The sequence below is a fragment of the Vombatus ursinus genome, unplaced genomic scaffold, assembly GCF_900497805.2.
Source record: "Vombatus ursinus unplaced genomic scaffold, bare-nosed wombat genome assembly UNPS02014786.1, whole genome shotgun sequence".
NCBI lineage: Eukaryota > Metazoa > Chordata > Mammalia > Diprotodontia > Vombatidae > Vombatus > Vombatus ursinus.
The window spans coordinates 18885049-18897425 of NW_020954564.1; the positions used below are offsets into that span (position 1 = coordinate 18885049).

The 12377-nt window shown below is 41.2% G+C and overlaps 1 protein-coding gene across 1 annotated transcript; it reads right to left on the reverse strand.

The window, feature by feature from the left end:
- Positions 1-9719: 9719 nt before the first annotated feature.
- Positions 9720-10667, reverse strand: LOC114047300 (olfactory receptor 10A4). Its single transcript, XM_027868069.1, has one exon. The coding sequence runs from the start codon at positions 10665-10667 to the stop codon at positions 9720-9722; it is 948 nt and encodes a 315-aa protein (XP_027723870.1).
- Between the last annotated feature and the right edge of the window lie 1710 nt (positions 10668-12377).

Sequence of the window (12377 nt, forward strand, 5' to 3'; positions counted from 1 at the left end):
GCGTCCTTCAAGTCCAAGACAGTGTACCATGTGCGGGTTGGAGTCAAAGAGGACAACAAGGTATACGGATTAGGCACAGTGGGATGGACCGTCTCCACCCTGGCATTCACCTCCCGCAAGTCCTGGACTGGGCGAAAATCTCCGGATCCGGGTTTACGGACCGGCAACAGGGGAGTGTTCCAAGGACTTTGACATGGCCGTAGTATGCCAGCCTGAAGAAGTCGGTCGATATGGGGTTTAATTCCCAGAAGAGCAGGCCGGGATACCTGATACTGTTGGACCCGCACAGGAGTAGCAGTGGACAGGAGTTGGACCACCACAGGGGCCTGGTGGGCAGCTAGCCCAAAAGGGTTTAACTCAGCCCACACTCCTGGCACTAAACTCCTGTACTGACTCAGCAGTGGGGACGGGGCATCAACCGACGGTTGCCCGGGAGAAAGGAGGCGGGACTCCTCGGAGAGGGGGCAGGTCAAGACGAGCTGGGGCACGCTGACCCCCAGGGTGGGAGTAGGTCCCTTAAAAGAAATTACAGCTTGGAGTTTATGCAAGAGGTCTCGACCCAGGAGGGGGTAGGGACAGTCGGGCATGACCAGAAAAGAGTGAGACACTGAGCCTTCCCCTAGCCGGACCTCACGGGCGGTGGTGAAAGGCACTGCTTGGATACGGCCTGTAGCCCCCTGGACCTGTATTTTAGAGGAGGACAGGGGACCTAGTGGAGAGTTCAGAACTGATGCAGCCGCCCCTGAGTCTACGAGGAAAGAGATTGGCCGACCCCCAACAGTGAGTGTCACCCTTGGCTCCAGGGGGTCCAGGGTCATAGTAGACTTGGAGCCAGGGCACCCCTAATCATCCATGTCCAAGGTTAGGACCGGCTCTGGTCTAGTCTTTTGCTGCCGATTTGGGCATTCAGACTTCCAGTGGCCAGTAGCTTTGCAATATGCACATTGGTCTCGGCCTAAGGGGGGCCTGCCCGTATTTCTCCCACGAGGCCGGGGACCAGGCTTTCCCCCTTTCCCGCTTTGCCTGTCCCCCGGGATTTGTGCCAGAGCTGCCACGACCGCCCGTGTCATGGAGCGTGCCTGTTTTTCTTGCAGTTCCTCCCGGGAGTCATAAACCCGCTTGGCTACTTCCATGAGTTCAGTAAGAGTCTTACCCTCGAATCCATCCAATTTTTGTAGTTTTCGCCGGATGTCAGGAGCCGAATTAGACACAAAGTCTATCACCACTGCTCTCCGGTTATTAGGATCCTCTGGGTCAATGGGGGTATAAGTGCGGTAGGCCTCATACAATCTTTCCAAATAAGCAGCTGGAGATTCACTTTTCCCTTGCCTGATCTCACTAACCTTAGACATATTGGTGGGTTTCCGCGCTGCTGCCCTCAACCCCCCTAACAGTAACTGGCGATACCTGTCCAAAGCCTCTCGCCCCCGATCAGAATTTGGGTCCCAGTCAGGGCGACTTTCGGGAAAAACATGATTCCGGCGGCCCGGATCAGTTGAGGGACGGCCGTCGGGGTCCATAACCCTTTTCCTGGCTTCCAATATGATCTTATCACACTCCTCAGTGGTGAAAAGAACCCGTAGGAGCTGCTGACAGTCATCCCAAGTAGGGTGATGTGTATAGAAGACTGTCTCCAAAAGGGAAATCAGACTTTGGGGCTTGTCCGAAAAGGACGGATTCTGTTGTTTCCAATTGTATAAATCACTGGTTGAAAAGGGGACATAGACCATGAAGGGTCTCCCCGACTCCCCGGGGGCCGTGGGGACCTGTCACAGGGGAAAGGCAGATACAGTGGAGTCGGGGGAAAACCCGGACCCGTAGGAGCCGTAAGGCGTCCCTGTTCGAGTATGAGGAGGACTTGTCAGAAGCGGGGCCGAAGGGTGGCTCGACCCCTGAACAGGATATGGTGGGGGTCGAGGCTCAGCCGGGTCCAGGGGGTCAGAATCGGAAGGGGGTAAGACCTTGGCTCCTACTTGTGTAGTCCCGGGAACCTTTTGGCCGGATGTTGGCCCCGAGTGCACCCCGACTTTGGACAAAGCTTGAACCCGGAGTGGCTTTGATGGGGGTTTAAAATCTATCCATGCAGTTATATATGGGATCTGATCGGGATGGCCAGGGGTCCCATAAGCAATCTTCCTGACCCTCCCAGTAATGGTCACATCAAATGTCCCTTCCGGGGGCCACCCAACCCCAAATGTAGGCCATTCTTGTTGACAAAAAGTGGACAAATTTTCTTTGGTAACCTGAAACCCATATCCCTTGGCAATACGCCGAAACTGTTTGAAATTCTGTAGGACAATTGAGAGAGGGGTCCCCAGTGTGGGGCTTGATGGCCCCTGACCCATCACGGACGGGAAGAGGCGAATCAATTAGGACAATCACAGACGGATAAAACATATAAGACAGACATAAACAGTTAAGACAACACTCCAGACATTAACATGCGGCGCCAGACTACAGATAATCAGGACTCTCACACGGCGTCCCGTGGAGGTCAGTAAGGGCGTTACAGCTGCGTCCAGCCAGGCCACTTACTTCCGTTGAGTACTCACCGATCAGACTGAGACCAGAGCGCTCGGTGCCCAATTAAGAAATTTAGAGGAAGAATACGGGCGGGCTGGTTCGCGGGGGATAAGTCAGTGTTCGGGGCCGGCGCACATCTTCCCGGTGGCCATCCCCTGAACACGTCCCACCCCGGCCTTCCAGCAACGCCGAAGCAGCTGGCCCAAAGGGCGATCTCGGTGGGACCTCCAAGTGAACTGGACGACCGAGAGAAATCAGAGCACAGCACCCGATTGACATGAATTGTGAGCGCGTTTATTTGAGCCGGCCGGCGATGGACCCCAGGCGTGCATCCCAGGGGCCGCGCCACCGAGGGTTTTATCTGAAATATTTATACTGTCCGGTTACAAAACAGGATCCGGTGGGGTGCCGGGAAGAGAACAGGGTTTGGTGGGGTGCCGGGAAGACAGATCAGGTTATTTACAGAACAGGATGTTGCACCCCAACCTTGAGGATCTCACCCAGGATGTTGCAACAGCCTAGGGGAAGCTGAGCCAGAGGCCCCGGGGCGTGGTGCCCCTGGGTCCCTAACGGAGGGTCTATCACAATAACTATATAGGTAAGACTCCAAAGGAACCCAAACATCAGTGATCTAAATAGGGTTCAAGGTGGTCAGGTGATGCTCACAAGAAAGAGCAGCGTGAGGCAGTCTAGAAAGCTTAGTGTCTGAGCGGGGCCTGGGGCTAAGGTGGTCAGGCCAGGTGATGGGCGGGCATGAGGGGGTCTCAGCTTCTAAGCTTGAGAACAGCTCAGCATCAGAATGGGGGAAAGGTGAGCCTTTAGTACAGACTGATTGGGGAGGGACCAAGCAGCTTGGAGTGATGGGAGGAGGGGTCCAAGGAGTGGCCAAGCAGTTTGGGGTGAGGGGAGGAGGGGTCTATGGAGATCTGGATGGGGGTGGCCAGCAAGCTGGGGTGAAAGGAACACTGGCGCCTAGCTAGGATTAAGGGTGGGAATGGCCAGGAAGGCAAAACAATGGGAAAGCCAGTTGATTGGAGAGGTGGACCCTTTGGAAAAGGGTCCAGGTGAGAATTTCCATTTGGAATGTCTGAGTGATTTGAACAGACAATGAGAATAGATAATGAAGGGAGCTGGAAGGGGAAGTTTGCTTTCAAAGGGAAATAAGGCAGTTTCTAAAACTTTAAGGGTTTCCTGGGACCAGTAAACAAAACTGAAACCAGGTTCTTTTTGTCAAAGAGAGATAAGTGAGTCTACTAGGAATCTAAAAGTTTTAAGGTTTTTCTGGGAATTGTAGGTAAACCTCTTCATTGGGAGGGGGAATTTTCTCTGTTAGGGCTATTTAATCTGGCTTTCTACTTCTGTATTCTGTCTCTCTTCATCAGAGCATCCTGGTGGGGAGACACTCAATTCTCGAGAATTGAAATAAACTTTCTGTTCCTACCTTGAGATACCTCTAAGAGTGTTTTTTTTTAGGTCGCATCCCACACAGTGTATTTGGAGACTTTCTTTTTCTTATTTTCTTTTTGGCTTCTTTGAAGTATATGCGTAGTAAGAGACTCTCTAGTTCAAAAAAATATATACATTTTAGTAATTTTATTTACATAATTCCAAATTGCCAGTGTGCTTATCTTCTCACAAGCCTTCCAACATTGCCTAGTCCTATCTTTTTGTTAGGTTTGCCAATCTGTAGGGTGTTAGGTAAAACCTCATGGTTGTTTTGATTATTCTTAGTGATTTGGAACATTTTTTTCTTGTGGTTGCTAGTAGATTACTATTCTTTTGAGAACTATTTGTGCGTGTGCTTTGCTTATTTATTGGGGAATGGCTTATAGTTATATATATATATGTATATATTATGTATACACACACAAACATACATGCATTCATGTTCACATATATACACATATGTTAAATGTTTATGTATCTTGGATACCAAACTCTTTTCAGAGAAGTTGGATGTAAAATTTTTTTTTTTCCATTTGGTTGCTTCCCTTCTTATTCTCAGTACATCAGTTTTGTTTGGTGAGACGTTTCTCTGTTTCATATAATCTACATTATCTATTTTATATTTTGTTTTTGTTTCTATCAGTTGTTTAGTTAAAAATACATCTTGCACCCCCTGCTGTGAGAGGTATATTGTCTGCCTCTTCTAATTTTTAAATAATCTGATCTTTAATATTTAAGGTCATATATTACTTTTGAATGTATTATGGAATATGGAATGATATGTTGATCTAAGCCTAATTTCTGACAGATTACATTCAGATTTCTCCAGCAGTTTTAATGGAGTGTTTTCCTGATAACTTAGGTTTTCTAGTATAAAAGACTAGGATATTGAGTTCCATTTTTTTCTAATCCCCTTCTCCCTACCCTTGTCTAGTTTGTTCCATAGATCCATTGATACACAGACACATTATCAATGCCAGTTTTTTTGACTGCTGCTATTTATAATATAGTTTGAGTTCTTGGAAGTATTATTCCTCCATTCTTCCTACCTCTTTTCATTATTTCCCTTGATCTTCTAACTTTTTCTTTTTCCAAATGAATTATTTTATTGAGTTCTGTAAAGTATCCCTTTGATAATTTGACTTTCTAGCATTAAAACTATAAATTAACTTTGATAGTATTGCCAATTTTTTTATGTTGGCACAAACCATCCATGAGCATGGAATAATCCTCCAGCTATTTGTACTTTGTAACTGAATCTATATAAGTGTTTTGTGTGCTTTGGTAGTTTGATCCACAGATACTTCATTTATTTTGGAGTTTTTTGGAATAGGACTTTCCTTTGAATCATTGCCTCTTGAATTTTATAATTTTTTTTTTGTTTTTTGAGGGTTTATTTTGTAGGCTGCAGCTTTGCTGAAGCTATTGTATCAATTCCTATTTTTGCTGATTACCTAGCATTTTCTAAGTAAACCATCATATCATTAGCAAATGAGGATAATTTTATCTCCTTTTTACGTACCTTTATGCACTTAATTCCTTTATGTTGTCTTACTGATATTGCTAGTATTTCCAAAACTATGTCAAATAGGAGTAGGAAGAGTGAACATCCTTGCTCTAAAGCCATATTTATTGGGAAAGATACTAATGTATTGTGGTTGCTTATGATACTTGCTTTTGGTTTAAAATAGATACTTTTTATGATGATAAAAAATCTGTTTATACCTATACTTTGTAGTGTTTTTTTTGGTATAAATAATATGTTTTGTCAAAGGGATTTTACATATCCATTGAGATAATGATATAGTTTTGAATGTTTTTGTTTTTAATATGATTATATTGTTTTCCTTATAGTGAATTATCTTTTCATCCTTGATATAAACCAACTTGGCCATAAGGAATGATTTCTTGGGTGCATCTTGGTAGTCTTTCCTAGGATTTTACCTAACATTTTAAAACTGACTTTCATTAATGATATTTGTGTATAGTTTCCTTTTTGTGCTATATCATTCTCTGGGTTTAGGTATTAAGACTATATTTATCTCATTAAAGGGATCTGGTAGGGTGCTTTCTTTCACAATTTTTAAAGAAAAAATTATTTAGTATTGGTACAAATTATTCTTTAAAAGTTTGATAGAATTCTCCTGTGAATCCATCAGGACCAGGGCTTCTGCCGTTTTCCCACTTTAGGTAGTTGCTGTACAGCTAGCTCTATTTTCTTTAGTTAAGATGTATCTTTTGTTTCTTGTTTTTGTTGTTCAGTCATTCCATCTCATATTACTGTTTGTGACCCTATGGACATTTGTCCACGGAATTTTCTGGGTAAAGATACTGGAGCAGTTTGCCGTTTCCTTCTCCAGTGGATCAACCTTTTGTTAGTGATCCATTAAGCAAATAGAGATTAAATGACTTGCTCAAAGGCACACAGCTAGAAGTGTCTGAATCTGGATTTGAACTCGAGTCTTCCTGGCTCCAAACCCAGTGCACTATGTATTAAAAGGCATTCCTCTGTTTCTTTTTTGTTCTCAGTTTTGTTAGCGTATAACTAGCATAATAGGTTCTGTTTACATTTAAATTTTCTTTTGGTTTTATTGTGATTTCACCTTGCTCATTTACTATTTTGTTAATTTGATTTTCTGCCCTCTTGTTTTTAATCAGATTAACTAAAAGTTTATCAATTTTACTAGCTTTTTCAAAGAACCAGTTTTCAATTATTTATCATTTCTATTGTTTTTTTTTTTGTTTCCTGTTTACTTTTGCTCTACTTTTTAATATCTTTTTTTGGTGTTTTTTTTTTTTTTAGGTTTGATCATTTGTTGGCATTCTAATTTTTAAAAAATGCACATTCTGTTCATTAATCCTTTCTTTTCCTATTTTGGTAATGCATATTTAGAAAGATATGATTCCCTCCCCACCAAGGATTGCTTTAGCTACATACCAGAAATTTTGATATTTTGTTTTATCATTATCATTTTCTTTCACATAATTGTTGTTTCTAATATTTTTCTTTGACCCACTCATTATTTACGATTTCATTGTGTGTGGGGTACAGAGACCCTTATCAATGAATTGGAGACTCAGAGATATTAGCAAAAACAAAAATTCATTTATTAGCTTTCTTGAGAAAGGGCTCCCTCAGAACACCAAAAAATTGGCGCTGACCAAAGAGAGCAGAAGTGTGTTCAGATCAACAGGTTATATAGGTCCTAGCACAATCCCCTTCCCTCTCCTTCCTGAGGGCTCATTAATGCAAGCTTTGAGGGTACAATCTATTCGCGGCAATCTACCCCAGTAACAAAGAACAAGGACACTTTTTACAACTCACCTGGAGACAGGAGGTGTTCTTTTTCTTTTTAGAGTAAATAGTGTTAGAGAGGGAGGAGGAGGTCTGATAAAGTTGAAAAGCATGTTTCTTTACAAGGTCAACCAGCTGTAAGTGTTTCAACAGGACAAGAAGCAATTAACTCCCTGAGGAGGCTTCATTCCTGAGAGATTCTCAGAGATCATCTCTCACAATTGGAAAGTCTCCACTTGGGTCTGCATTTTTTGTTTGTGCTATAGTAAGTGTTCTTGTGTTATGATCTTTAAATATAGTTGTTATTTCTGCCTTTTTGCATTTGTTTATAATATCTTTCTGCCCTAATACATGGTTAGTTATTGTAAAAGTTCCATATGGTGCTAAGAAAGAAATATATTCTTTAGCAATTATATTTAGGAGATGCCATAAATCTTTTAGCTTTAGTTTTTCTAGCAGTTTGTTCAGTTACATATTTTCTGCTTTGTTTATCTTTATATTTGGCTTATGCAAAACTGAAAGAGGGACATTGAAATTCTCTTTCACTATTGTGTTATTGTCTATGTCTTTTTGCAGCTCACTTAATTTTAGTTTCTTTTATGAATGATGCCAAAACATTTGGAGCGTATAAGTTTAATATTGATATCGGCATGTTTTCTATGGTTCTTTTCAGCATAATGAAATTTCCTTGTTCATCCCTTTCTATGTTTTGAGTGTTTGTTTTTGCTTTGTCTGATAGAATGATTGCAATTCTACATTTACAAATTCAATTGCTGTATAATAAATTTTTTCTGGACCTTCATTTTTATTCTTTCTATATGTTTTTTTAAAAATGTGTTTCTTACAGGCAACAGATAATTTTTTTAATCCAATCTGTTAGTCTTTTTCTTTTAAATTATTTAATTCTATTTACATTTAGAATTGTAAGAGTTAAGTTTATATTTTTCTCCATTTGCCTGCAATAATATTTTTTTCAGATTAATATATTTTCTTATGATGGATTAGCATTGTATCAGATTTTTTCACTGTTTAGTACCTCTCTTGACCACTGACGTAGTTTTTCTTCTATTCATACCACCAGGGATAATGTCTTGAAAACCATTTTTGTGATGTGCAATGGCGGTCTTTGCCTGTTTAGAGGACTGAATTTGGGTTTATACCTTTTCCTGTCAAGTGGAACACTAACTCTACAATGCTATCTCTCTCCCTCCCCCACCCCCAATACATAGTTTTTCACCCTTTCCATTATAAAGCTAGGTGAGTTCCGTGCTTATAGGACAAAAATAGAAGCCACCATCTCCAAAGCTCAAAAGAGAGGACTATTATGGGGTTCAGTTGTGTGACTATAGTATACAAGCTTAGTATTTCTCATGTGTTTTTAATAATTAAAAAAAATAAATTGTTTCATCTTTTCTGATACCTTTTCTTTTTCTAATTCATTCATTTCTTTATATATTTCTCACCCCTTCCTTATACAGCAAGCCATCCTTTGTAAAGTTTATAAAACAAAGCAAAAAAAAAGCACTTTAGCAAAACTGACAAACATATCAATGATGTGTCTGAAAGTATATTCTATATTTCATGGTCTCACACCTATGCAGTGAAGAAGGAGAGGTGCAACTCTCTTCCTGGGACAATTCTGGTCATTATAATATTTCAGTGTTCAATTTTTGTTGTTATTGTACTTTATTGTTGTCTGATTCTGCTTACTTCACACTATATCAGTTCATTTAAGTCTTCCCATGTTTATTTGAATCCTTCATATTCAGAGGTTATTACAAAGAGTATGATAGTGTTGTAATATTCTATTACATTCATATACCATGTTTTATTTAGCCATTCCCTCATAAATGGAACCTAATTTTGTTTCTAGCTCTTTGCTGCCACAGAAAAGTGCTGCTAGGAATATTACAGTTTGGATGGGACTATTCATTCTGTCTTTGCCTAGCAGTGGGATCTTTAGCTCAAAGGATATGAACAATTTTGTCACTTTTTTTTAAAAAGAAAATTCCAAATTGTTTTCCAGAATGTTTGGACCAATCTGTGGATCCACTAAAAAATGTAACTGCATTCCTATAGCCCTTCCAACACTGACTAAAACTGAACCTCTTTTGTCATCTTTGCCACTTTAAAGTGAAATTTGAGGTGAAATTTCAGAGTTGTTTTAATTACATTTCTAATGTTGGCATAAGTGTTTTACATACATTATCTCATTTGAGTCTCACAACGAACATGGGTGACAGGTACTATAGGTATTAGTATCTCCATTTTAAAGATGGGGAAATTGAGGCACAAGGAGCTTAAGTGGTTTGCACACAGATAAGTATCAGGGGTGGAATTTGAATCCAGGTCTTCTTGACTCCAAGTTCAGCTCTTTATCTCCTTCACCAGGCTGCCTTTTTTACTGCTGTCCTTTAATTCTGTCCCTACTCAATTCCATTTCCATCAAAATTAGTCATAATTTCTGGGAGCCGAGAGCCTTTCGGAGGGTTCTCTGGAGTGCAGCTTTCACTTCATTGTTCCTCAGGCTGTAGATTATAGGGTTCAACATAGGAGTCACTACTGTGTAGAACAGTGAGAGTAGCTTCTTATTCTCAGGTGAGGTGTTGGATCGGGGCCGGAAGTAGGTGAGGATAGCAGTGCTGTAAAAGAGGGAGACAACCACCAGGTGGGAGGAGCAAGTAGAGAAAGCCTTGTGCTTTCCCTCTGCTGAGGGCATCTTGAAGATTGTGGAGAGGATTCGCACATAGGACCCCAGGATCAGCAGGAAAGGAAAGAGGATAAATAATACTGTGGCTGTCAGTGCCTCCAGCTCAAACAGGGAGGTGTCAGCACAGACTAGTGCAATTACAGGAGGGCTGTCACAGAAAAAGTGATTCAATCTATTTGGACCACAAAATGGGAAGCTGAAAATCCATGTTGTTTGTACTGTGGCCACAGGAAACCCAGAGAACCAAGAGGCAGCAGCCAGCTGGGCACAGGCTTTCTGGTCCATGAGGACTGGGTAACGCAAAGGGTCACAGATAGCCACATAGCGGTCATAGGTCATGGTAGCAAGGAGGCAGCACTCAGCAGCCCCAAAGAAAAAGAAAAAATACATTTGAGTTGCACAGCCAAGAAAAGAGATAGTTGTGTCTTTGGTCATCAGGGTACTTAGCATCTTGGGCACAATGACCATGTTGAAACTAATTTCCAGGAAGGACAGGTTCTTGAGGAAGAAGTACATGGGGCTATGTAGGGCTGAATCAACTGTAGTGACCAGGATGATAAGGACATTGCCCATAAAAGTGACAAAATAAATAATCAGAAACAACAGAAACAGCAGAATCTGTAGCTCAGGGGGCAGAGCAGAGAAGCTCACGAGGACAAATTCACTGACTATTGTCCAATTGCCCCAAACCATTCTCTTGGCCAGAACTTGTAGAGTGGTCAAACTTTAGGGAGGTGAAAGGATTCCTTTCAACCCCAAGAGAATTTATCATCTGTTGTCTATGCCTCCATTCTGCCTTGCAGAAAAATGCCTTCATATGAATCTTCTCTACTTTTTTGTCCTCACTCTCTCCTCAAGTTTATGAAGATCCAAGCACCTGCATCTTCCAAAAGACAAAGATCTGGCACTGTTCCACATCCCGTAGGATGAGTAAAAACGCCATGCAGACCACCTTTAACCCTGCAAGTTCTTCTTGATCTGACTTCTCTGCAGGGGATTGTCACAAAAGATGATTCACCATTATATACTTCTTCCCTTTGTCAGTTTTCCAAGAGATGAAGTGGCATCCAGCAAGGCTCTTGTAGCAACAGTGAAAGCTGTTGAAATCAGATAGGGGATTCTTATCTACAAAACAAAAGTTGGGAAACATTGTAATAAAGACAACACTTCTTCGTCTGCTAATCATTGACAGCATGTACCAAGCCCTCCCTATGATCAGAGCCCTGGACTAGATGCCACACAGGGGACAAAGGAAGGAGAAGGTACAATTCTTCCTACTAGGGAACTCTTTAATGAAAAAAAAAGTTCTGCCCTCAAGGAGCTCTCAACCTACAGGGAGGCACACAGAGAATAAGGATAGGATCCCAGCCCTCTTCATCTGATGCCCTCAGCACCACAGGAGTGCCATCAGTCACAGGAGGGAACCCATAACACAGGCAAGGGATTAGCTATTACTCTGATCAGTCTAATTCATGTTAGTTACAACACCAAGGGGAGACCTCATTTGTTTGAAGCATGAGTCTTTCTTAATTTTCTTTGATGTACTACTCTTCTTTGCGGGGGGAGGAAGGATGTTTTTTCTTTCATTAAAATTTCTTATTATGCCTATAAACTTATGTTAGCATTGATGTGAGTGTAACTATATTTTCATAGCTGTAACATTTCATGTAATACAGTAAAGACTAAACTCCAGGTCATGTGAAAAATAACCAGGCCAATATAGTTATATCAGTTATAGACTCAAAACTACACAGACTGGAAATGTCATCTAATCAAATCTGTACCTACTTCAGTGTCCCCAACAAGTAGCCATTCGATTTTTGGCAAACTCTGATTAGAAGTTCTTTTATTTTTAATTAACAAGCATTTATTTTCTCTTTTCTCTTCCCTTCATCTTCTCCAAGTTCTTTATATTTAGTTGGTTAGTCTTGGTTCTGCCATCAGGGGTTGAACAAAACAAGTTCTTCCAGAAGGAGAGTCCATTAAATATTTCAAGCTATCACAGCTCTTCGAATCTTTTCTTCTCACTTCATCCTTATATTTACATAGGGTAATTTGGCTGCAGCAACCTTATTTCAGCTCCCGTCCTCAACAGGTGATCAAGATCATTTGCCTTTAATTTCTATTGACCCTATTTCTCTTAGTTTGAAACTGAAGCCAATGAAAATCATTAATCATAGTGAGTAGTCAAAAACTTTTCTTATGTGAAGCACTATGGTTCAGTGAATAGAGTGCTGGTTTTGAAGTCAGAGGAGAGACCATGACCAAATCACATACATTTTCTGGGCCTCAGTTTCCTCATCTATAAAATAAGCAGAATCGATTAGACAACTTTTGAGGTCTCTTTTAGCTTTAATTATATGATCCTAAAAATCTGGTTGACCTCCCATATCTTCATTCCAG

Excerpts from the sequence above, each read along its gene's own strand:
- LOC114047300 (XM_027868069.1), bottom strand. The coding sequence starts at position 10,667 with ATGGTTTGGGGCAATTGGACAATAGTCAGTGAATTTGTCCTCGTGAGC.